We start from the raw sequence: 24,353 nt of genomic DNA, 5'->3' as shown, positions 1-24,353 counted from the left end.
TGCTTTGTTTTTTTCTGCTCCATGTTCCAAGCTCCATTTTCCTCGGTTTCCCCAGGTCGTCCATGTCAGGTTTGATTTTGTTATTTATTGCTGAGTCCTTGTTATTTTCTTGAATCCCCTCCTGCCTTAAATAATCAAGTTTTGTTAGAGCACTCAAGCGCACCAGTCCATTGCCTGCTTCCCTGCATTTGGGTCCAACTCAACGTTCCATGCTCGACGTTACCACAAAGATTTGACACGTGTAGATTAAATATTATGATACCACGTAACCTAGTAAGTGGCCATACACTTTGTATCTTTATTTTTAAAACAAAAAAGGTCACTATTTTTTTTGCTACTTAGCAGTAGCAAACAACACATTGCGTGTCTCATGTTTGTACAAAACTTGTATACTCATCAACTTTGATTGAGGAACAGTGAGGATGAATCTGAAGTGACGTTGCCATAATTATTGGAGAACCAGCCTGATAGATCTGAAAATACAACTTCGGGAGCAGGTTAAGAAAGAGTGAGATCAACTTAATAGGAAATAGGTTTATTACCAGACTGCAGAATGGGGAGAGAGCTCAAACAGCTGTGAACATGCTCACAGTATGTCGTCCTCGCAAATCTCTCTCTAAATGAACAGTGGGTAAGTCTTTATATGGGAAGACAGACTAATATTTCTATGAAAGCGATGTAGGACAGAGTTTATGTAAACAAAACTTTGGGCTAAAATGGTTATTGCAGGTTTAAATTCTATGCAAACACGATATTTTTATAGCTCACACAAACTGCCGCAGCCTATCTTTTTTTGCAGTTACAAAGCGAGTTGGCCACACCGCACAATACAAGCAAACAATTGCAAACCTTGTTAGCCAGCCTATCTTACATTTCGTGAGGCGAACAAACAATTGCAAGGTCAGCTAGTTAACCTATCCTACATTCCACTGACTTAACAAACAATTGTAAAACCAGTTTGGCCACATGGCTAGTCATGAACAAACAACTACTAAGCCAGTTGGCAGGTCTATGCCAAACAGCCCAGAATTCAAATGTCTTGATGGCGGAGGAATATCGTCTGTGATTTGGAATAAGGAATATTATTTGTTTCAAATGCTGTAAACCTGTGTATATTTGTGGATAGTAGGCCAAAACTTAGGAAAATATGTTTGTTTAAAAGGATGATCTGCTACATGTGAGGAAGGACTATTGTGTAATCCCTATACAACCCTACAAATAGTGGGATAATAAAAAAAAAGGTTAAGTTCATCAAACCAAAAATGCATTCACTCAGATAATTTTAAAATACTAATGATTCAGAGGGTTCCATGAAGGCTGGTCATAGATGAAAGCAACAGCCCACCCTGGAGCTTGTGTTTGTTTGCCTGCCAAAGTCCTACCAAAGACTTTGAGACCAGCATATCGTCCAAGACATCCCCTTGTTGGACAAAAAATCCCAGCTTTGAGCTGAGCGGTTTGGCCAATTCCCAAAATGGTTCAGCAAGGTTTGCATAAGGATGAAAATGAAACTGCGCTAATTCATAAAAATGGCGCCCATTGTGATAATGAGTAAATTGCTTGAGTATTGTTGTATTTTATTTTTCCTTTTTAATGGTGTGACTGTAGTACTTTTTTGTCAATATTAGTAGAAACACTGATTATTTATGGATTTAATCTATAGCTATGTCTAGCATGCCTATTGTTTGGAATTGGAAAAGTGCAAAAGGAAAAGGAAAAGAATAATTTTACTCATGGGAAATAAAGTGTATTAGTTAAGAATATAATTTATGTGTCACTTGTCCTTTATATGGTTTTAGCAAGATCAGTTTTTCATCCAAAAGTGTTGCAACTAAATTGTACTAAATCTATGCTGGTAAAATCTGAGTTTGGAAAGGCAATTGCAAAGTTGAGCTGCCTGCCTAAGTAATCAAATATTAATATGATGTTGAAAATGAGAAAGTCCTGTGTCCAAAACAATACCCAAAAGGAACTGGGTCCAAATGCAAAATTAATGAATACTGTTAACTTCAGAAGTAACAGTAAAATATTTAAAATTCACTACCATATGTTGTTTAGGACTTGTCGTATTGTGTGGATGGCCAGCCGATCGCAGGGCACAAGGAGACAGACCACCATGCTAATCAATCGGGCCCCCGGCTGCCTATTTTGTTAATTTATTTAATTTTTAAGGGGACACCCTGAATCGGTGGCCAGGTAAACGCAGTGCACTAAGGGACAATTCAGTTCACACTCATATCGAGGGGCAATTAATAGTCTTCAACCTGTCTACCCTGCATGTTTTTTGGGGTGGGGAGGAAACCAGATTAGCCAGACAAATCATTGCATGCCTGCGGAGAACATGCAAAGTGCACACAGTGAGGACCGATCTGGAATCGAACCCTAGAACTTTGAGACCGAGGTGCTCACCACTCATCCGCTACTTTATTTTAGCAGTGCATAAAATATGTTTTCTGAGTTCACATGCCCCAAACAAGTATTAGATTGGATTGGATTGGATAACTTTATTCATCCCGTATTCGGGAAATTACATTGTGGCAGTAGCAAGAGAGTGATTAGACAGAATAAACAGCAAAGCAAAAGCAAAAAGTACAAAGCAAATCAAAGTAAATGGAATCATCAAATCATTTAAACATAAAAGCCGCAAAACACAAAACGAACAAGAGTGGAAAAAGCTACCGTGGCCGCCGGCTGCCGCTTAAACAGCGCCATTTTGGTTGCGGTAACTGAATCGGACTCAAAAAGACGTTGTAAAGTTGGACAAAAACTGGAACCCCACAGAACAGCAAAGCACAAAGTACAAAGCAAATCGAAGTAAATGTAATCATCAAATCATTAAAACATAAAAGCAGCAAAAACACACACAAAAAAAAACAAGAGTGGACGGAGTTACCACAGCCACCGGCAGCTGCTTAAACAGCGCCAATTTGGTTGCGGTAGCTAATTTTAATTCCTAACGCACAGAGCAAAGATTGAGTCCTGAATAAAAAAAATGGAACATACATTTAATTTTACCTGGCCATTGAATCATGTCATCATTGGAAAATCCCCCTTTTCGAAGAGGGACATTTTCAATTAAAATATTGTGCATGTTCTGGGAAAATATATCACTATATAACTAACTTTTTAACCATAACATATTATTGTTAACACTAGCACAAGTCTGATGAGTAGAAACTTATTTTGCTTAATGCAGATGCTTTGAATAAAGGCAACTAATAGTAAAAATATTGAGACATTACCATTTCAGTGGACAGCAACACTATATTATTCCAATAATAACAATAAAGTTCCAGAACTGGTGACTGCAGAAGATTTAAAATGCAAACTTTTAGCTCGAATAGAAGATAATTCTAAACCCTTACAGTGAAAACAGCAAATAACATTGTAAACAATAATTAATATGCTCATATCTGATTCTGCAATCCAGTGTGTTATAGCATAATATCCAGAAACTGAAATCACAATGTTTTTTACTAGCAATGTAGAAAGTTTTGTCAAAATGTATGGCCACGGGCTAACTAGGGCCAGCGGGCCACATACGTTTGGCCGACATTGTCCAAATAATGTTTTTTTTTAATCATTTTTATTTTTTTCCCCCAAGATGGCGCCGTCACGCGGAAGCCAGTGGCAGTAAGTCTGTCCACTTTATTTGTTTTTCGTGTTTTACAGCCCCTCTATCTTTTTTTTAAATTACATTTTAATATTTCTCAATGCATTCCTTTTCACTTTACTTTGTACTTTATACTTTAATGATGAGTGATGAGTATGTTAATACTTTAGTCCTTTTTTTCTGTTTATGTTTCATATGTACTGTTAACGGATGCAGTTTTTTATAGTATGATATCTTGTGCTGACCCAGCCCCTCTGTAAAATGTATAAAGTCAATGTGGCCCCTGGGCCGAAAGGTTTGCCCACCCCTGGTCTAAGATCCTCTCAAAAGATATTAGCCTTTCTAAAGCATTTGAATATATGATTAATTTATGTATTATCAGTAAGTAAAGTTGGAGAAAAAGTGAGTTGAGGAATGTACTTAGCCCAAGTTCAAAAAGAAAAAACATGCAGTAAGATCCTTTGTCAATTCGCTAAAATGTATGTACTGCTAAACATAGACATTGTCATAGATTTGGGGCACTAATGCATTAACCATGTTCTTTGTATTTCAAGATGATTCATATATATTTAATTACATCTGGACCAGAACACAGAAATTTCATTTTAAGTGTGTGAGAGTGGACATGACACACACACACACACACACACATATATATATATATATATATATATGTATATATATATATATATATATATATATATATATATATATATATATATATATATATATATATATATATATATATATATATATATATATATATATATATATATATATATATATATATATATATATATATATATATATATATATATATATATATATATATATATATATATATATATATATATATATATATATATATATATATATATATATATATATATATATATATATATATATATATATATATATATATATATATATATATGTATGTATATATATATATATATATATATATATATATATATATATATATATATATATATATAGATATAGATATAGATATATATATATATATATATATATATATATATATAGATATAGATATAGATATATATATATATATATATATATATATATATATATATATATATATATATATATATATATATATATATATATATATATATATATATATATATATATATATATATATATATATATATATATATATATATATATATATATATATATATATATATATATATATATATATATATATATATATATATATATATATATATATATATATATATATATATATATATATATATATATATATATATATATATATATATATATATACATGTCACATAAGAGCCATGGTTCAAACAGATGGTGCACAATCTGAAAGTTTAAGGGAAAAGGGCAAGAAGAGCAGAATTAAACACCAAACTGCCTGGACAAAATGGAAGGACGAAGAACACTAAGGATGAGCTGTGATAATGGAAGCCTAAGATATATTACACCTCCTTCATGCACAGAATGTATTTGACATGTTTGCAACTCAAAGAGGCAGCCCGGTGGTGCGAGTTGTTAGCGTGTCGGCCTCACAGCTCTTGGGTCCTGGGTTCAAATTCAAGTCACGTCCATCTGTGTGGAGTTTGCATGTTCTCCTCGGGTCTTCGGGTCTTCGGGTTTCCATCCTTGTCCAGTTTAAATGTTCTTCATCTGGCTTTAAAAAAAAAAAAAGCAACATCCCGCCATGTTCATTTTGCATTGCCGCAAGGCAGTAAGGATCTCTGGAGCAAACGATTTCTTAAACTCAGTTAAAACTTTTCGGACTTGGCTAAAAACGTGCTCTATTTACATTAGCACCTGTTCACTAGAATGTTATGATATACTTGGGCTTTACGAAACTAAAGGAAGATATTATAGACAGTCTATAAGAGCTTGCTTTGGTTACAATCATGGCATTAGTCTAAGACTAATGCTATGATTGCACATACCAAAGTGAGATAGCAAAGCGAAGTTACGTAAGTCTGGAATAATACAGCTAAAGTTGTATGACTTATAGAAAATCCTTATGGAATGACAGGTATGCAAACCAAAGATGAAAAATGACACTGTTCATTTGATTTGTTCATTCATACTTTCATTCATTTTCCATTCCACTTATCCCCATAAGGGTCAGGAGGGAGTGCTGGAGCACAACCAGTTAACCATGGACATGGGAACTGGGTAGCCATTCGCAGGGCACAAGGAGACAAAGGACAACCATTAGCACTCACACTCATACCAAGGAGCAATTTAGATTGTTCAGCCTCCCTGCTTGTTTTTGGAATGTGGAAGGAAACCGGAGTACTCGGAGAAAACCAACGCAAGCCCAGGGAGAATATGCAAACTCCACACAGGTAGGTCTCGACCTGGAACCTCAATCTGAGAAATGTGAGGCTGATGCACTACCCAATCGGCCACCGGGTCGCTTGATTAAATTTATTATGAAAGGAAAATCAACAACATCCTGCCACAAGTGGGCTGAGAAGAGGACAGTAGACGTTGTTCAAGCCTCCCCAAGTCCAGATGCTGTATCGTGCACTGCAACTGTAAAGATGTTGTCATTATAGAACTTAGTGTCTCAGAAGTTGAGGTTGCAAAGAAGCCTCTTTAGCTACTATGTCAAGTACCATGACCTGGGAAAAGACAGTAGTCAGTGGTGTTCGCAGTCATTGGTTTGCTTTAGAGGATTCATTGCTTAGTCACTGTGAAGTATGGTTGTGGCAAGTTGAATGACATAAAAGGAAAGACAGGCTGTCAGAAGAGGGGAAGCAGAAGAGAGGTGCTAAACTGGAGAATCTGCAGGGGAGATGGGATTTAATATGCCAACACTGCTGACCCAGGATTGAAAGGGTAAAAAGACTCAGGGTCAAAAACACGAATGAATGTTAAAATAATGTGAACATCATAACAATCAATGTTTCAATGTATTTTTATGTTTTTTTTCTGTTATAAAATTTAAGTATCTGTGCGGCATATTTTCAGAACAAATCTTTGACCCCAAGGCAGACTCAAAAAAAGTGATCAATAAAAACAAATAAGTTACACCTCAGTTACATGTAACATATAAAAGCAGTAAAGAGTAAATAGGCTGAGTAAACCTGATTAGTGAATTCTCATATTTCCCAAAGGATTGCCGAACATACAAAAGTACGATTTGATTAAAGAAAAAAATGATAGGTGGAGTGAGAGAGATTGGATGAAAAGATGAAAAACTGGTGGGAGGCAATGCAATAATCTGACATGATTCTCTCATTTCTGGTGCATCTATAGTAAATATGATTGGCAGGTGCTAGGCAGAATCAAGTTAGCTGTGGGAGACAAAAAAAAAGGATCTCATCTCATTTTTTGAACCTATTTATCCTCACTAGGGTTGCGGGGGTGCTGGAGCCAATACCAGCTGTCTTTGGGCCAGAGGCCGGGGAAGCCCTGAATTGGTGGCCAGCCAATCGCAGGGCACAGGAAACAAACAACCATTCATGGTCAGACTCATACCAAGGCGCAATTTAGAGTGTCCAATCATATTACCATGCACGTCTTTGGATTATGCGAGGAAACTGGAGTACCCGGAGAAAACTCATGCAGGCCCGGGGAGAAATGCAAACTCCACACAGGTGGACCGACCTGGATTTGAACCTGTTACATCATCTGGAAGAAGTCGAGGTGACGTACGAGGAATTAGGACCCAATCGTGGGCAAGCAGGCGAGGACGAGGGAAATAGTGGTCATAACCAAAACTTTAATAACTTAGGCAGGATCTTACAAAATAACAAAGAACGAGGTAACGTGGATACATGACAAGGGAATTTAGGCAGACGATTCGACAATGACATCATAATCAGGGGGGGAGACTAATTTTGAATCACACGCAGCTGCGCGAGCATAACGGCAAGGGAGAAGGGACGAACAAAAGTAGGGAAAGGGCAAACTGACAATAATAGGCTACTCCTAACAGAACTCAGCGCAGTGAGGCTGACGTGCTAACCACTCACGTCACCAGGCCGCCCAAATTGAATAGTTGCTAAACAAAAACAAAAAAAAGTTATTTATTATTTTGGGATAGCGTAACAAGTGTGTTGTGTATTTCTAATAATGCTGATTCATACATTGTTGTGGTTTTGCAGTCTTAATGGCTCTTGGAGAGGAACCACAAAAAAATATATTGCCCACAAAAAAAAACGAGTTTGACTCTCCTGATTTAGAGTCGTGGACATTACGACACACAGAGAATTCGTATCACGCAATGTATTTGCTGCTCCTTGGTAGAGTCAAACTCATTTTTAGAGGACAATGTCTTGTCTTTTCTTTAGCTTGCTCTATGGCAAAGACTTTTTGTAATATCCTTTTATGTAACTGCCGCATTTGCTCGCTGTCTCTAAGACATTAACCCTGAAGGGCTCACATCTTGCAGCAGGGTGGCCATTGAACAGCTTCTTGGTAGAATGGTAAAATGGCACAAGAGCATCTACTCTTCATAAAAGGGTCTTAAAAATAAACACACAAAAGAGGAAAGGATGAAGTGGATGGAATCTATAGTCCACGTGGTGGACTTAAAAAAGCCACATTTATAGCAATTGCAGTTCATTACAGCCCTAAAGAGCTGAAGTCCATGCCACTTAAGAGAACCCTGAAATTTAAAAAAAAAGTATTTTATTTATAGTGCAGTGTCTTTATATTACAGTTTTTGTAAATGTGACTATTAATGGTAGAATAATGGCTATAATGTGTGCCTCTTATTTCTGATGGTTTTTGTTGGACTTTTTTTGTGAGGCTTGAACCATGGATTCTTTAGTTCGTCCTTCAACAGAAATGTTCGGGATGGCATCCAAAAGAGGCCAGTTTCATCCTTGTTGAAGATTAGCGCCATTTGATAGCCATTTTCCATAATAATTTTAGGAAATACAACCTCAACATTACACCCTCACTGCTGCTTCGTCTGCAGAGGCCGCCTGTCCATATAACGACACGCTATGAAGGCTGAATCGTCGCTTGAATTTATCGAACCAATCCCTGCTGGCAACAAAACTTGTATGTGGTCGTCGTGGGCTAGTCTGACTTGAGGTACCAAGTTGAGGATCGTCTTCGTCGCTGTCACCACCTTCAGGCACCAAAACATCATGTAACGCTTTAGCCTTACTTCGAATTATATTTGCATCCAGGCTAATATTCTTTTGCCTGCAATCTTGGATCCTAACAGAAAGTGCATTTTTCATTCTGACGATGGTCTGTCCTATTTAGCGTGTTTACGACCCTTTTGGGATCCTTCGAGAATGATATCGAGGCAGTTTTACGGATGCTATTCTCTTCCTTCTTGATATAGAAAATGGTATATTCATTAAGTCCATATTTTAGAGCTACGGTCGTAAAGCTATCTCCCACTTTCAACATGTCCAATAGAGACACTTTTCCATAAATTGTCAGCATTTTTCACCTTTTCCTCAGTTCGGTAGATGCACCAAAGGATAAAGAGCGTTTAGGGGGCATGACCAAGGGCTGCAGAGACTCAGAGAAGAACGCAGAGTGGGAGTATGAAAGATACTTGGGCAATATGATTTGGCCAATCGGCATCCGAGATCTCGAGGAGTGCTCGCCAAGCGGCTTTCATCTTGGAGGTCGGATAAATTCCTCGGTGGTGCAGGAAGCATCCGTTGGATTAAAAAAAAAAAACATGTAAAATATATATATTTTTTAATTGAATCTTTTTTATATCTGCGAAGGACTGAAGGAGCGATAACCGAAGCGCCAAGTAGCGAGGTTTCTCCGTACATAATAGTCAGTCAGCAAGGATAGAATGCGCTTCAAAAAACGGGTGTAAAAACATGATTATTATTATTTTTTGTCACCTCTGTTCTCCTGATTTTCTTTCAAACTCTTGAAAGTGTTTGTGCTCTACTTTCAACCTGTCCCTAGTGTCATTTTTGATCTTTCACTCTCTCTGACTAATTGCCTCCCTTATCGTCAGCTACTCCCACTTGCTTAGCAACGTTTTGACAAGCAACTTACAAGTTGTGTGGCATTGCATACTATCTTAATCACATACTGTTCTTCTGTGACTAACCTCTCCAGCTTCTTAACTCTTCCATGTGTGCTTTCAAGCTGTTGCTTCTTTTGGTGGTAAGAGAACTCCGCTAGACAAAATTTTCCCTTCTATGTCACAATGCATTCAGACAGGATAATTACTATATCTCTCCCAAACTTTGAGTATGTTACTGACACAGCAATTTATTGACTACAATTGTTCTGACAAGGCTCATTCATAATGCGGTATGGGAATTTGAACAAACACTATCCATGACATGAAGCTGTTGTTAGACAAGATGATGAAATATGATGTGTTAGGTAAAATGGTGATCTGTGGCGTTGGACAGTCCATGTGAAACATTCAAGGAATAATATAGTCACAGTCATTATAGTTTAAACGCAATGTCGTAAAGTTTTGAAAATATAAAAATCAAGCAAAAATTCTGCAGTCGTCTAAAGCAAGGGTGGCCAACTCTGGTATGTTTTTCATATGACCCTCAACCAACACACCTGAATCAAATAATCGGGATCGGTATCAAGCTTCTTGATAGCGTGCTGATGAGTTGATCATTTGATTCAGGTGTGGTCGAGGACGGATATATGGAAAACGGACCGGATCGTGGCTCTCAAGGATCGGACTTGGCCATCCCTGTTCGAAAGGAAATTATTTTCATATCATGTGTGCCGATGAAAATGGTATCCAACCAGCATTCAAACACCTGTTACTAATATGGCCGCACAAAGTGATAACGCCATCAATTGTCCTTGTGGTGGTATTGACAAATTCCATCAAACTGCACCAAAATACCAGACTATTACTGTGGCCAAAATAATTCTATTAACATTTAGAACCTCAAAAATAAAGAAAAATACTTCTGTTGCACATTTGTGAGGATGTTACCTCGAAATTTCACCCCGAATAGCTACATTGTATCTGCATCATGACTAAGTAAGTAGCACCTGACTTTAATCAGCTTATTAGCCTAGTAAAAGGTATCCTCTTGTTCAGTTGGAATGAAAACTTGACCCACTGCGGACCTTTGGGATGCGGTTTGACACCCCTGCGTTTAATACATTCCTATGTAGTTACATAGAATTGTTCAATTTTTTTTTCAAAATCTTAAAGTCTCATAAGATGTGTATTGTTTTAATTTCTTCTGATTAAATACAAAAATGTCATTCGTTAAAAATCAATCTCCTCACTGTCATGTCATATATTCGGTTACAAAGCGGGTTGGCAACTACAGAGCAGGAGAGTAGTGACAAAACGGTATGCTAGTTCACAAAACTAAATGGCTTTAATAAAATGTGACAGACAATCCATACAAATTTAGGACTGGTAAAATTAACAACGAAACAGGAATAACAAATACACACCAAAAGGTAGATGACATGACCACACAAGCAATAATTCCACAACCAAACATACCAGAACACGGGGTTTAAATACACACACCAGGGTTGATTAAAACCACACAGACCCACCTGCCCACATAAAGGAAAGGTAGCCCCGGGGGTCATAAGAGACAAAACATACACAATCACCCACACAGCACACACTAGGAAAACATGCACACATCCACCAAAATCCCAACAAAACGTCAGACTCATTTATCAGAACAACTACTCCCTACACCACTTGGTACCGAGGAAACACAATGCTTGCTAACTTCCTTCTTCTTATTCTCCTTTTCACTGGCACTGCTCAGCTTCTTCTTTCAGTCATTTGCTCCAAACTGGCCATATGTCTCCCTTCATGTCTTGCTCACACATCAGTTACTTCAGTCTTATCAGGTACAATCAGACGCCCTAGCTTGATACCTTGGGTAAGAATCTCGTTTTAGCTCAACTGTAGTTCAAGTACAGTGTCACTTTATCTATTAAGTGTCTGCCAAAGATACCATACACCACCAGGAAATAATGATAATTCGAACATAACTAAGCTTTTAATTTGGATCAAATCACTGACAAAAATTAATACCAACAACACCATCACTTAGTGTCAGTCATAATTTAACCAATAAACCTTTGAAACAATTGTTAGCATATTGTTTAAATAGGTTTTTTAAATCAACCAGTACCATTCTTAATTCAAAGGACAGATACATACATGCACACACATACAGTAGCTCTAGCACAGTGATGTATTATTAAAGGAACCCACACCTTTCCTGGTTATAAGAGCATCGCTCTCCAGGATGACCCCTGTTCACCTTTAAGTCAACAGGAAAGAAAACCATGAAAAATATGACAATCAGTGCAGAAGATTAAGAATATGAACGGAATTGAGTATCATTTAATTATATGAAAGATTAGATTCATATCCCTGCAGTAAGATAAAAATGTGGCGAAACTGCAATTGGTTGAAACATACATAAGTGATGAAGCTTCCTGTATTTCGCAACTTTTCATTTAGTTTAGATTTGTGATGACATGTTAAGCGACTGCCACACAGTTTCAAGGCTAACGTTTGAATCCTTTAATTAATCCTTCTTTCAACTTTCCTGTGCAGACGTGTTTTGCTTTGTGCTTGCTTGTTTTTTCTATAGTTAAGACAATTTTGCTCAAAAATTAGACAGATTTTGCGGAGGGCAGAGAGAGAAGGACAGAGAGCAAGAGATACCCTTTGCAAGGCAACGCGCTCGTAAATTAACATGAACAAATTTAAATGAACTTGGATTATGATACAGACACACTAAAAAAAAAGTAAACTAAATTCAAATTTTGTTTTATATTTTTATACCTTTCTTCTCCCTGGATGGCTCTATTTGCCCCGCAAATAGACTTTCAGCTGCAGCTAAAAGGAACCTATTGAGGATTGTTTGCCTTTGCCTTCGAAATATTACAAAAATGATCCACACAAATGTCCTTACAATAGGATAACGCATGACCACTTGCCAGCGAGAAGTAGCATAAACTCCTCTCGTATTATCGAGCAAGCTCCGCCATTCTGCACTGACAAAGTGGGGAAAAAAACATTGCACGAGGGAGTTGCAACCGGAAAGACAGTGACCATGATGTTCTCATGAGCAGCCTCTCGCGTCTGCTCTATGCTGGTATATCAAAATTTGTCTCCTATTTCAAGATAAATATTTGCCCGAAATTTTGCTCATATCTCAAATTGCTCGTATTTAGGTGCACTCGTAGGTCGAGGTAACACTGTACATTTCCTTCTCTGTTCTATCCAAAATTCCAAATTATATATTTTATAACAAGTACTACTTAGTTTGGTATCCACACATTGTTTTAGTATACATTTTTAAAAAACATTTATTTATTCGAAGAGAGAGACTACACTCCTTTTCGTATAGTTCAAATTATTTTTTGTTGAGAGGAGCCCAGCCCAACCCAACCCGAACACAAAGTAATCATTGACATTTTAGGCCTGACCCGACCCAAAATTTGGGTCAGGTTTAGACCCAAGATCTTACCTCTAACAGGAACGCCTAGGCATCCTCCCGGAAGAGCTGGGTGGAGTGGCTGGGGAGAGGGAAGTCTGGGCTTCCTTGCTCAAGCTGCTGCCCCCATGACATGAAAATGAGATGACATAATTTTCCATTGGTTTTATTAGGAATCAAGAAAATCCAGGAAATGTGCCTATTAAAGATATTTTGGTATTGGCACTTGCTAAAATGGAAAACCAACTTTCTTATAGGGTAGTAGTAGTGGCAGGCAAGGAAATCTGCGACCACACTCAGCTAGGGTTCCTGAGTGCACTTTAAACATGATCAAAACATTCATTCATTCATCTTCCATACCCCGCATCCTCAAAAGAGTTGCAGCATTGCTGGAGCCTATTCCAGCTGGATTCAGGCAAAAGGCAGACTACATCGTAGACTGCTGCCAGTCCGCTGTAGGGCACAGAGAGAGACAAACGATCATCCTGCCCACAGGAAGTTTATATCACTAGGTGGCTACACTTCAAACAAAAAACGGGCAAAGAATTGATCATAAGAAATTTGCTAATAACTCAGAGATGCAGCACTTGTTTTCAGGTTGTGCTCATATTTTAGCACGTATTGCTTGTTTTGAAAAGAAAATCATCAAAAAGTCTTTAAAGCACCGTTGGGTTGATTACTGTCATTTAAAGGAAAAATAAGTTAAAAGAAAAAGAACACTGGGTAGTTTCTTTTTTTGTAACTAACATGTTAACAAAAAACATACTTTAATTTAAAAAAGAATTTTTACAATATATCTCTCATCACTGTCTTGGATTGTTAGTCTAATCCACCAAAAGCTGCAACACAGGATAAGCGGTTCCGAAAATAAAACGAAATAAAACTATCTTTCTCATAGTGAACATGCACCTATAATGAAAATTTCAGACCCTTCCATAATTTCTAAGTGGGAGAACGTTCAATATAGCAGGGTGCTCAAATACGTATTGGCCTAAATATAAATATTACAATGCACCCCTTTCCTTGAGTTATGCTCAATGCAGTCTGAAATTCTCACTCACTCACTAAATGTGCCTGTGCCTAATGGAATAAGCGTGTTGTCATTTGAATAAGAGAAAATATGGCTCATTTTAGTGCTACTAATGCCCGAAACAATTGCACAATAACTGTGGTGGAGAAAAGACCAAGGTGACAGGCAAATGCAGCTCCATGTAAAATGCATTTGAAAAGGTATGTCTTTTATCCACTTAAATATAGAAATTTAGACTCATTAAAATCTTAAGAGGATGAGGTCTTTTATCCAGTTCAATATAGAAATATACTCAGAAGCGGAGGAGACGGACAAACATGCTCACTCACACCCACGCCTAGGGACAATTTGAGTGTCCAATCAGCCTACCATGCATGTTTTTAGAATGTGGGAAGAACCTGGAGTACCCGGAGGAAACCCACGCGGGCAGAACATGGAAATTCCACACATGTGGACGTGACCTGGATTTGAAACCGGAGCTGTGAGGCCGACATGCTAACCACTCGCCCCACTGGGACGCCTCTTATCTTGATTGTACAACAGAACAAAAATACTTAAAATCATCATATCTTATAATCTCTTTTCTTATAAAGTAAGATAACCCAGTTTGTTTTATAATTGATTAATGAGGAAAAGTAATTAATTTACTTAGTATTAACAGAGGTTTGAAGTTTCAAATTTGAATAATGAAAGATTTCATAGTTATCGTAATATCAAATTTTTGTCATATTGTCCAGGTCTACTCCCACATCTCAAAGGCTGGTTGAACACGCTAAATTGTTATTTGGTATGAGTGTGAGCTTGAATGATCTCCTTGTGTTGTGTGATAATTTGGCCATTGAGGGTGTCAAGCACCACTCGCTGCCCTTGGTTGGCAGAGCGGTTCAGAAAATGAATGAATGAATCATTTCTGCCTTCTGAGTCACTGTTGAGATCCACCTTCAACAGCTTTCCATTTCATAACAGAAGGAACCATAAATTATTAAAACTAGAGTTAATCAATAAGCTAAAAACATTTTAATATTGCTAAATCATGATTTTTGTCTGATTTTAATAGCAACACATTTAAGTCAATGGGACATCTTGGCTTTCTTGAACAGCAAACATCAAACATAGACAAAAACAACAGCCATCCATTAATACCCAGGCTTATTAAAATGGAACCATTTTTCTTACTTCATTTCAATTTGAACCTAAATCTAGATTTGATAAAGGTTTTTACTTTGAGTTAACAAAAAGGTGACCTGAACAATGAAGTGTGTTAACTATTATGTGGCAATAAAACTAAACAATGATGCTGTTTGAAATTTGGGAAACACTAACCTAAATGGTATAGCAATCAAAATTAGTCAAATAAAATGCCAGAACCGACAGTTAATGAGTAGGAATAGAAGAAAACTTCCTGCAGCAACAACACAATTAATATGTCAGTGGATGTACTTTAGAGGTTCCTATTTTCTTGCGGTCAAACATTTGCCCTGTGGTTCATTTACAGAACAGCTGTTATGGCCTCAGAGGCTCTACATCATCCCATTACTCACTCAACCTGTTTGACCGTCTCTTAGCTCACTGGTGTCATTCCCTATATCAGGCTCGTGTGTGGGCTTTAATCTGGAAAGGAATCTACATGGACGTGTACAAGACCACCTCTCAGACATCATTAAGCCACATAAACCTTCATTTTTTTCTGCATTTGATCTCATTCTTCGCAAATTCAAGCTAGAAGAACAGTTTACCATTTTGTAACCACCTTTTCACAGTTGCTACAAATTAGACAAACTGATTGAAGGACGAGCAGGCCCAGTGGTGCAAGGTAGTGGTTAGCACATCGGCCTCACTGTGCTGGGGTCCAGGTCACGTCTACCCGTGTGGAGTTTGCATGTTCTCCGTGGGCTTTCGTGGGTTTCCTTCGGGCACTCCGGTTTACTCCCACTTACCAAAATCATGCCTGGTAGGCTGATTGGACACTCTAAATTGTCCCTAGGTATGGGTGTGCAATCGGCATGCTACAGATAAATAAAATAATCAACTGAAGACATCCCCGAAAGTCCGGAGAGAACATGCAAAATCCATACAGTGACCCCTACCACTTAGCAGTTGGTGGGAACCATGTGCATAAAAATATTCATCAAACAAAGGGAGCAACTCTCTATCTATGCCTCTGGTGGACCACCTAGTTTCATTGAATGGACAGCATGAATCCACAGGCGTTCATAAACGGCAACTGCCCAGTGGCTGAATAGATGCGTCAGATGTAATTGGCACTTCGCAAAGGGTGGCCTGGTTGACCCTTTCCATATGCCCATTGGACTGCGAGTGGTACCCTGATGACTACGTGGCCTTCAATTCCCTGGAGAACACACTCCAAACCTGAGACATGAACCTGGGTCCATCGGAAACAACAGAAAGCCACCTTATAAAAAAATAAATTGCTAGCAGTGGGTCAGCAGTTTCCACAGCTGTGGGCCACTGAGAGAGCATGATGAAACACAGACCCTTGTGCCAAAGGGCTGCGGCACTGTTCTATTAATTCCTGATAGAAGAGTTATGTTATCATATAAATTTTAAGTAATATAAATGTTTATAGCCACCTGATGCTGTGGTGGTTCACTCCTCTGACTTCGTAGCTGGCAAGCGCGGGCTCGATTCCCACTCGATGGCAATATGATTGTTAGTGTGAGTGGTCGTCTGTCTCTCAGTGTGTCCTACGGCTGGCTAATGACCAGTCAAGTATGTAGTCCGCCTTTCGCTCGCAGTCAGCTAAGCACCCTTTATGAGGATGCACACACAAAAGATAAATGAATGAATAATTGTTTTCAAAAATAATTTGGAGTTAGTTTTAATTTTGGTTAGATATTTAGGAAACTGGTCTTGCTGTTGTTGTTGTTGTTAAGTCACCTCAGGCGCCCGAGGATTACCTTCAGCAGTGCTAAAGCTGCCACTAAAACGCGGATTGGTTCATCCCGGGAGCGGTGTCCGGCTGGATGAAAAACATAGAAAGTTACGTTTCTGGGTGGCAGCTCTGGGTGGTTTTGTTGGATTCGCAGGCCGCAAGGGGCGGGCTCCCAGGAGGTACCTCGTGAAGGTTCCAACTGTTGTCTCCCGATCTTGCTGTTGTCTGAAATTTTATGCAAGCAATTAAAAACATTCAAAGCAGATATCTGATGCCGGTAAACAGTTTCTCAAATTTATTTTAAAGATATTTAGCATATATGCAGTTGAGGTCAAAAGTTGACATACACTTGGGAAGTACATAATGTCATGGCTCTTTTGAGTTTCCAGTTATTTCTACAACCCTGATTCTTCTCTGATAGAGTGATTGAAAAAGATACTCCTTTGTCACAAAAAAAATCATGAAGATTGGTTCTTTTATGGCTATATTATGGGTTAACAGAAAAAGTGATCACATCTGCTGGGTCACAAATATCCATACAGCAACAAGAATTAGCAATTAAGAGTAAGCAAACTTCATGAATGTTTTTGTTTGTGACACAGAAGTATCAGTTCCAATCACTCTACCAGAGAAAAATCAGAGTTGTTGATATAACTGGAAACGCAAGAGAGCCATGACATAATGTTCTTCACAAGTGTATGTAAAATTTTGACCACAACTTGAGATCCTTAAAGAGTGTGCATTTTTAGGAAAAACATATACAACACTATCTCAACAATCTCCTCCATTAAAAAAAAAAACTAACAAAAAAGACATTTTTAAATAATGTCATCACAACAACATTCTTAGAAAATCACAATGTCAAATCTCTTGTCAGTTATTTTAGAAAATGTCTCAGGCATACTACAGTGGTCCTTGAGCGACTCCATGGCACCAGTTTGGTGAGCCTCGTTCAGCGTAACCATGACGACATCAGCTGTCAGCTGTTTTATTCGACAACACTATACAAAAGAGGTGTTTATTCAATTGATAGTGTAAATTTTTAAAATCATTTCAGTAATTTTGTCTGCTGTTGATTTTAGGGTTTTCCAGATTTTAATCTTGATCAACCCTAAGAAAAAACTATGAATAGTGAGACCATAACTATTTCTGGGTGATTTTTACTTACATTTCTTTTAATTACAATAAAATAAAAGTGAATCAAAACTAGGGTGGCCCTGTGGAACTAGTGGTTAATGCATGGGCCTAACAACTCTGGGTTCCTGGGTTCAAATCCAGGTCGGTCCACCGGTGTGTTCTCCACGGCCGGGCCTGTGTGGCATTCCTCTGGGTACTCGAGTTTCTTCCCGCATTCCAGAAAAAAACATGCAAGGTATGTTGATTGAACACTCTAAATTGCCTCTAAGCATGGGTTCGAGTGGGGATAGTTGTCTGCCCCCTTGTGCCCTGCGATCAGCTGGTCACTGATTCAGGGTGTCCCCTGCCACAGGGCCTGGAGTCAGCTGGAATAGGCTCCATCACCCCCTGCTCCTTAATTAGGATAAAGCGGTTAAGGAAGATTTGGTGGGATGATAATTAAAACTATAGTAAAGCAGGGTGGCCAAACCGGTCCCCGAGGACCGCTGTAGGTGCAGGTTTTTGTTCCAACCGACCCAGCACAGGCACTTTGACCAATGAGATTTCTGTAGAAAGCAAGAATCATCTGACTGCAATCCGCTGATTGCGCTTTTAGGACACCAGATTGGCCCTTTGTAGAATAATTTGGTCAACCCTGCAGTAAAGGCATTATTTTTATATGCTAACTTTTAAAATAATGCCATAAAATATGATTATTAATAAATAATGATCTATTTTCAGTCCTCTGTGAATTATGGGACAGATATAAAAGATAAAGCTAGAGAACTTTATTGAGTCATTCCTTCGTGTCAGATATTTCCAACCCCAAGCAGTACGTCCTGTTGTGGCTTTCACCAAAGCAATGATATGCGGACCGTGTGGATGTCCTTGTACATCAACTTTAGCTGGAAGAAGTTTGACGCGCTGGTTGCGAGCAGACAGACAGCGGGAAGTCACACAGGCGCTCTAAACTATGCGTGATATTTCTCTTGACACGCGACTGAATTGAGTAGTTTGGGCGTGATAAGACGGCCGGCGCCTACGCACGAATGTGTGACCATGAGCGGATCTATATTATATTCCAGCTTCACTAAGTCTGGGTGCTTTTTGTGCTTCAAACATTTAAGGAGGTGATTGCCGCTTGGACCTGCAGGACATTGCTTGTCTGGCTAGACGCGTCCTTTTTGTGTGTATGCGCGCCACGCGTCAACAAGTGGATGGAAACTTTTTCTTTTAATGCTTGGAGCGATTAGTAGGTTCGTAAGTTACTGCAAAAGGCGAAGAATTTCACTCATAATCAATTTTCTTCTCCAAAATTTATTGTCAGCATGCGCAGACCAGTAGATTTCATGAGCGTCGTGTTTGTATTTTTACTGAGCGTCGGAGCACTTGCGAGAGCTCATGTCTCCATGATCAAAGTCCTAAAGACCAACATAAGAAGAGATGGTAAGTTCACCTATTTGATTATTAATTGGCTCTGCATCTTAACACACACACACACACACACACACACACACACGCACACGCACACGCACACACACACACACACACACACACACACACACGCACACGCACACGCACACACACACACACACACACACACACACACACACACACACACACACACACACACACACACACACACACAAACACACAACATTGTGGTATCTGAAAATTAAATGAGATCCTTGACGTCCCACTGGTCCATATATGAATACATTCACTTATACAATACAATCCTTATCATTAATCACAATTTAGCACACTAGTGGATTGACTGTCACTGGTTAAAAAAATATGTATATATAAAATATGGGCGGGCTGGGGGATCCTGGGTTCAAATCCAGGTGGGTCCACCTTTGTGGAGTTTGCATGTTCTCTCCGGCCCGCGTGGGTTTCCTCCGTGTATTTCGGTTTCTTCCCACATTCCAAAAATATACATGTAGGCTGATTGGACACTCTAATTTGCCCATAGGTATGGGTGTGAGTGTGCATGGTTGTCCGTCTCCTTGTGTCCTGCGATCGGCTGGCCACCGATTCAGGGTGTGACCCACCTCTGACCCGGAATAAAGCGGTTCAGACAATGAGATGAGATGAGATAAAATATATAAAATATGGGGTGGCCAGGTGGGACAAGTGGTAAGCGCGTCGGGCTCACAGGTTCAAATCCAGGTAGGTCCACCTTTGTGGAGTTTGCATGTGAGTGTGTATGGTTGTCTGTCTCCTTGTCGCCTATGATTAGTTGGCCGCCGATACAGGGTGTCCCCTGCCTCTGGCCCGAAGTCAGCTGGGATACTCTCCAGCACCCCCTGAAACCCTAGTAAGAATAAAGCGACTCAGAAAATGAATGAATGGTTACCATATCATTGTTTTTTTTCCATTCTATCCACTTCTATTTGTCTTTTTTAAATTAGCTATAAAATCAATGATTATTTCCCCTTTAGTCAAGCTAAAAATATTAAGCAAACCCTAGTCCTGACCCTCGTGACCCTGACACAGTTAAGCGGGGTTAAAAAACAGATGGATGAATAATTAGTCTTTTCAGTCCATCAATTCATCTGATTGATTGAATGGGTGATTTCATGAATAATCCCATTATAGAAATTAGGAAAACAAGTGACAGACAGTCAACATTAGGTCAAGGGCATCCTTTCAAAAAACACCTCAACATGCCGAGTATGACTTCCTTTTTACAGGTGCGCACAATGCTTATTTTTCATATCACCCCCGGGCTACAGCTGCACTATTACACGATAGCCCATTTTTATTAAACACAGAGTCACACAGACAGCTGTAGGGCTGCTTTTGGCAGGGAAACATGAAAATACCTCTGTTTTAGATTCGAACCTGGACAACAGCCCTGAGGCCTGTTCTACATCAGACTCCTGTGTGTTGATGAAAAAAGATGGAAGCATTTGCATGGTTTCTGCACTTGATGCTCTGCTTAGTCATGCACTAGGCAAAACCTTAGAGCTATGGATTTTCTAATTTACTTTGAATGGCAGGAGAAATACCAATGCTCTCCAAAAATGTAAACAATGCAAAGACTGCATTATATACTACTTTATTTTATACTCTATCACTGGGCCTCACTTTTTTGCCTCCTCAATATTTGATTTATAGGAAAGTGAAATGGTGGTAAGATTACAGTACTATTAATGAGATTAAGTAAAGGTCCAATACTTGAGGAGTGGAGTTTTGGCATTTTAACCTTTTAATGATAGGTCATGTATTAAGATACCTAGATGCCTTCTATTCATATTGTCATTGGTTACATTTCAGTGTGAGGTCTTTTTATGGATTTGTTGAACAATAAAAGTTCATGGCAGCATGATAGTATAGGAGCTCACTCGCCTCGATTCCTGCTGGTGGCGGTATGATTGTGACTGCGAATGGTTGTCTCTCTCTCTCTCTCTCTTTGTACCCTACGGCTGATTGGAGAGTGTGTAGTCTGCCATTTGCCTAAAGTCAGATGGGATAGGCTCCAGCATGGCCTGCAACATTTACAATAATGCGCGGTCCAAAAGATTAATGAATACTCGTTCACCAGTTCCCAAATATTTACTAAGTTTGAGATATTGGAAAAATACTATTGAATGCAACTCTCTGCATCCATCCAATTTGCCATTTTCTTTTATACTCCCACAAGTTTAAATTTGAATTTTGCCTGGATCAGATATTGAAAGTGGTGCACAATATTTTTCTGGAGATTGCAGTGTCACATTTATTTTTTTGTTTACTATCAAATTACAGTAGCTGAATACAAGAACAAACGTTTTGCGCCATATACTTGACATCATGCAGACTCCTCCATTAATTGGCAAGTCCCTGTGAAGATATTGTAAAAGGGTCACGTGTCTTGTCCTTAGATACAGTAACAAACTGTAATAAAATTGAAATGGATGCCTGCTCAAAATGGTATTTCTTTTTTAAACCTGCTTATTTAAAGATTGACAGATTTATTGAATCCTACTGCAAGCTTTTTTATATCTTCTTGCACAAAAGCCATAACTGTTTGATCATAGCTTTGATTATTGCAACAAAAATTATTAACTAATGGTAATGCTAAAACATCTGGCAAATTAACACTGCACTATGAACAGTCAAACGCAGGTATGACAATAATTACCTTTGTTAAAATGAGTTTAATGTCTCATCTATTATTTTTAAAATAGTATGTCTGTTCGAGCTAATATTTGAAATTCACCTGAGCAACCATGCTGCCCAGCCGAGGCCTGCCACAGATTCCAGCTTTACACTTAGCGCTACATTAATTCATTTTTTGGTGGGTTCCTGTGTGTGGAGTTTGTCAGCCTTGTCTTTTCTCCCCCAAATCACAGAGAGCCCACATCTGTATAGTCTTAGCCTACTTCTTTATTTGCCACCTCTTCATCTTTGTTTCTGCCAGTGCACTATTCTTGTTTGAGAGGCTAGAAGAAGCTATGACACTGTTTCCAAGTTAATTTATGCCCTGGCCACTGTGTGGAGTTTGTAAGTTCAGCCTGTGCCTGCGTGGGTTTTCTCCTGGTATTACAGTTTCCTCCGACATCCCAAGAACATGCACTGTAACCTGATTGAGTACTCTAAATTATCCCTTGGCATGAGTATGAGTGCAAGTGGTTATTTGTCTCATACTTATTATACTAGAGCAGGGGAAGCCAACCAGTCAGAGACCAAGAGCCACATTTTTTACTGTGTTACCGCAAAGAGCCACATTTTTTACTGTGTTACCGCAAAGAGCCACATCACACACATACCTTTGCTCAGCCAGATTTATTGTAAATGTCACACACCAGCATAGTAATGAAATAAATTGACTCCTACAGTACTAACAGCACAGGCCAGTCATTATCAACAATGAACATTGTGTGCACTGTCTCACACAAACAAACTCTCAGTTCAACCAAGTCCACAAACAAAAATATAATAATTTACAATAGTGTTTTTCTTTTACTATGCATGTTACTTAGTGGGACTTCTGTCATAAAATCAGAGCCTATTTTTGCGCAACATTCGCTCCTTGTGAGCTGTCATTTATTATGAATGGCTTTTATAGCACGCCCACCACGTGGGTGTACACCTCGCTCTCCTATTGGCTGCTCCCGGGTGAGCACTCTCGCCTTGGTTTGCCTCGCAGGGGGTGTGGCTTTTTCAGCCGACGCTCGATCTTTGGGATACTTTTTGTGTGCGCGACGCTGTTCATTGTGGCTTCTGGTTCACGGGAGCTCTCCCACTCTGTTAAAAACGTTTACTCAAATGACCTTGCTCCTACTGGGAAACTTTGAGGTATTTTCATCCCAAGCACATGAGCATTGGACGAAAATACCGTATTGAACTCAGGCGAAGCGCACACGCAAATAAAAAAAAACACAAATACAAACTTTGATATGGACGTAAGAGCTGCATGAAACCGGGCAAAGAGCCGCATGCGGCTCGCGAGCCGCGGGTTGGCCACCCCTGTACTAGAGGATCACTTAGGGAGATCAGACAAAGCAGCCAAATACAAAGCATTGACATATTTTGACCTCGATAAACTTAGATGCTTTGTTTAAATTTTATCAGGTCATGGCTTTGTCTGACCTCTGTGCCGTTTGATCTAATTACCCCATTATTTCATTTTTACATTAAATAGTTTTTTTAATTTTATTTCAAATATAATCTTAAAACTTTATAACAATCTCTTTATTTGTCCTTGAATTTTGTTGAAGTCAAATATACAGACAAACAGACATATGAATAAACATATGAACAGACATATGAATCCAAATATACATACCCTCCACATTCTGTATGTTTTCCCTACTGTTCAGTTTATAACATTAGTCCTACCTATATTTTCTGCCCTCCTCCTAATACGTAATGTTTTAGCCACACAATTGTACATGACGCCCAAGAAATGACATATTTGAAATTACTCAAATACTATAAAAATATTGTTTAAAAATTATAAAATACTCACAGTAACTACAAGAAATCACTTTTAGTGCAGTGAGTGTAAAGTAAGAAGTAGTCTAAATATATTTGGTTATCCAAACATCACCATAATCCGCAATGCTCTTTGCTTACCAAAACGCACTACTTTTTCAATATTGGATTTTTTTCATGTGCTCATATCTTTCTGACTTCTGCTATTTTGTCATTTCTCTGATCAGTAGCTTTCCAATCTCAGCACTCTCTAATCAGTCTGCGGCTGACTACATATCTCTACATCTCTCCAGATCCCTTTCCTTCAATCTTCCCTGTTCTCATTTCTTTCTTTATCCCACCATCTTCTTCAAT

The 24,353-nt window shown here is 38.7% G+C and overlaps 1 protein-coding gene across 1 annotated transcript in view; it reads left to right on the top strand.

The window, feature by feature from the left end:
• Window positions 1-18,993: 18,993 nt before the first annotated feature.
• pdgfd (platelet derived growth factor d) overlaps window positions 18,994-24,353 on the top strand; it is a 49,347-nt gene continuing 43,987 nt past the window's right edge. Inside the window, exons 1-2 of the mRNA XM_077722700.1 lie at window positions 18,994-19,330; window positions 19,402-19,520. Of these exons, the coding sequence (XP_077578826.1) occupies window positions 19,311-19,330; window positions 19,402-19,520 (139 nt within the window). The 5' untranslated portion in view covers window positions 18,994-19,310. The remainder of the gene's footprint in view (window positions 19,331-19,401; window positions 19,521-24,353) is intronic.

Source organism: Stigmatopora nigra, chromosome 8 (assembly GCF_051989575.1).
Source record: "Stigmatopora nigra isolate UIUO_SnigA chromosome 8, RoL_Snig_1.1, whole genome shotgun sequence".
In the NCBI taxonomy this organism is placed as follows: Eukaryota; Metazoa; Chordata; class Actinopteri; order Syngnathiformes; family Syngnathidae; genus Stigmatopora; species Stigmatopora nigra.
The sequence above is the reverse complement of the archived record's forward strand: the minus strand, read 5'-3'. Positions and strand labels throughout refer to the sequence as shown.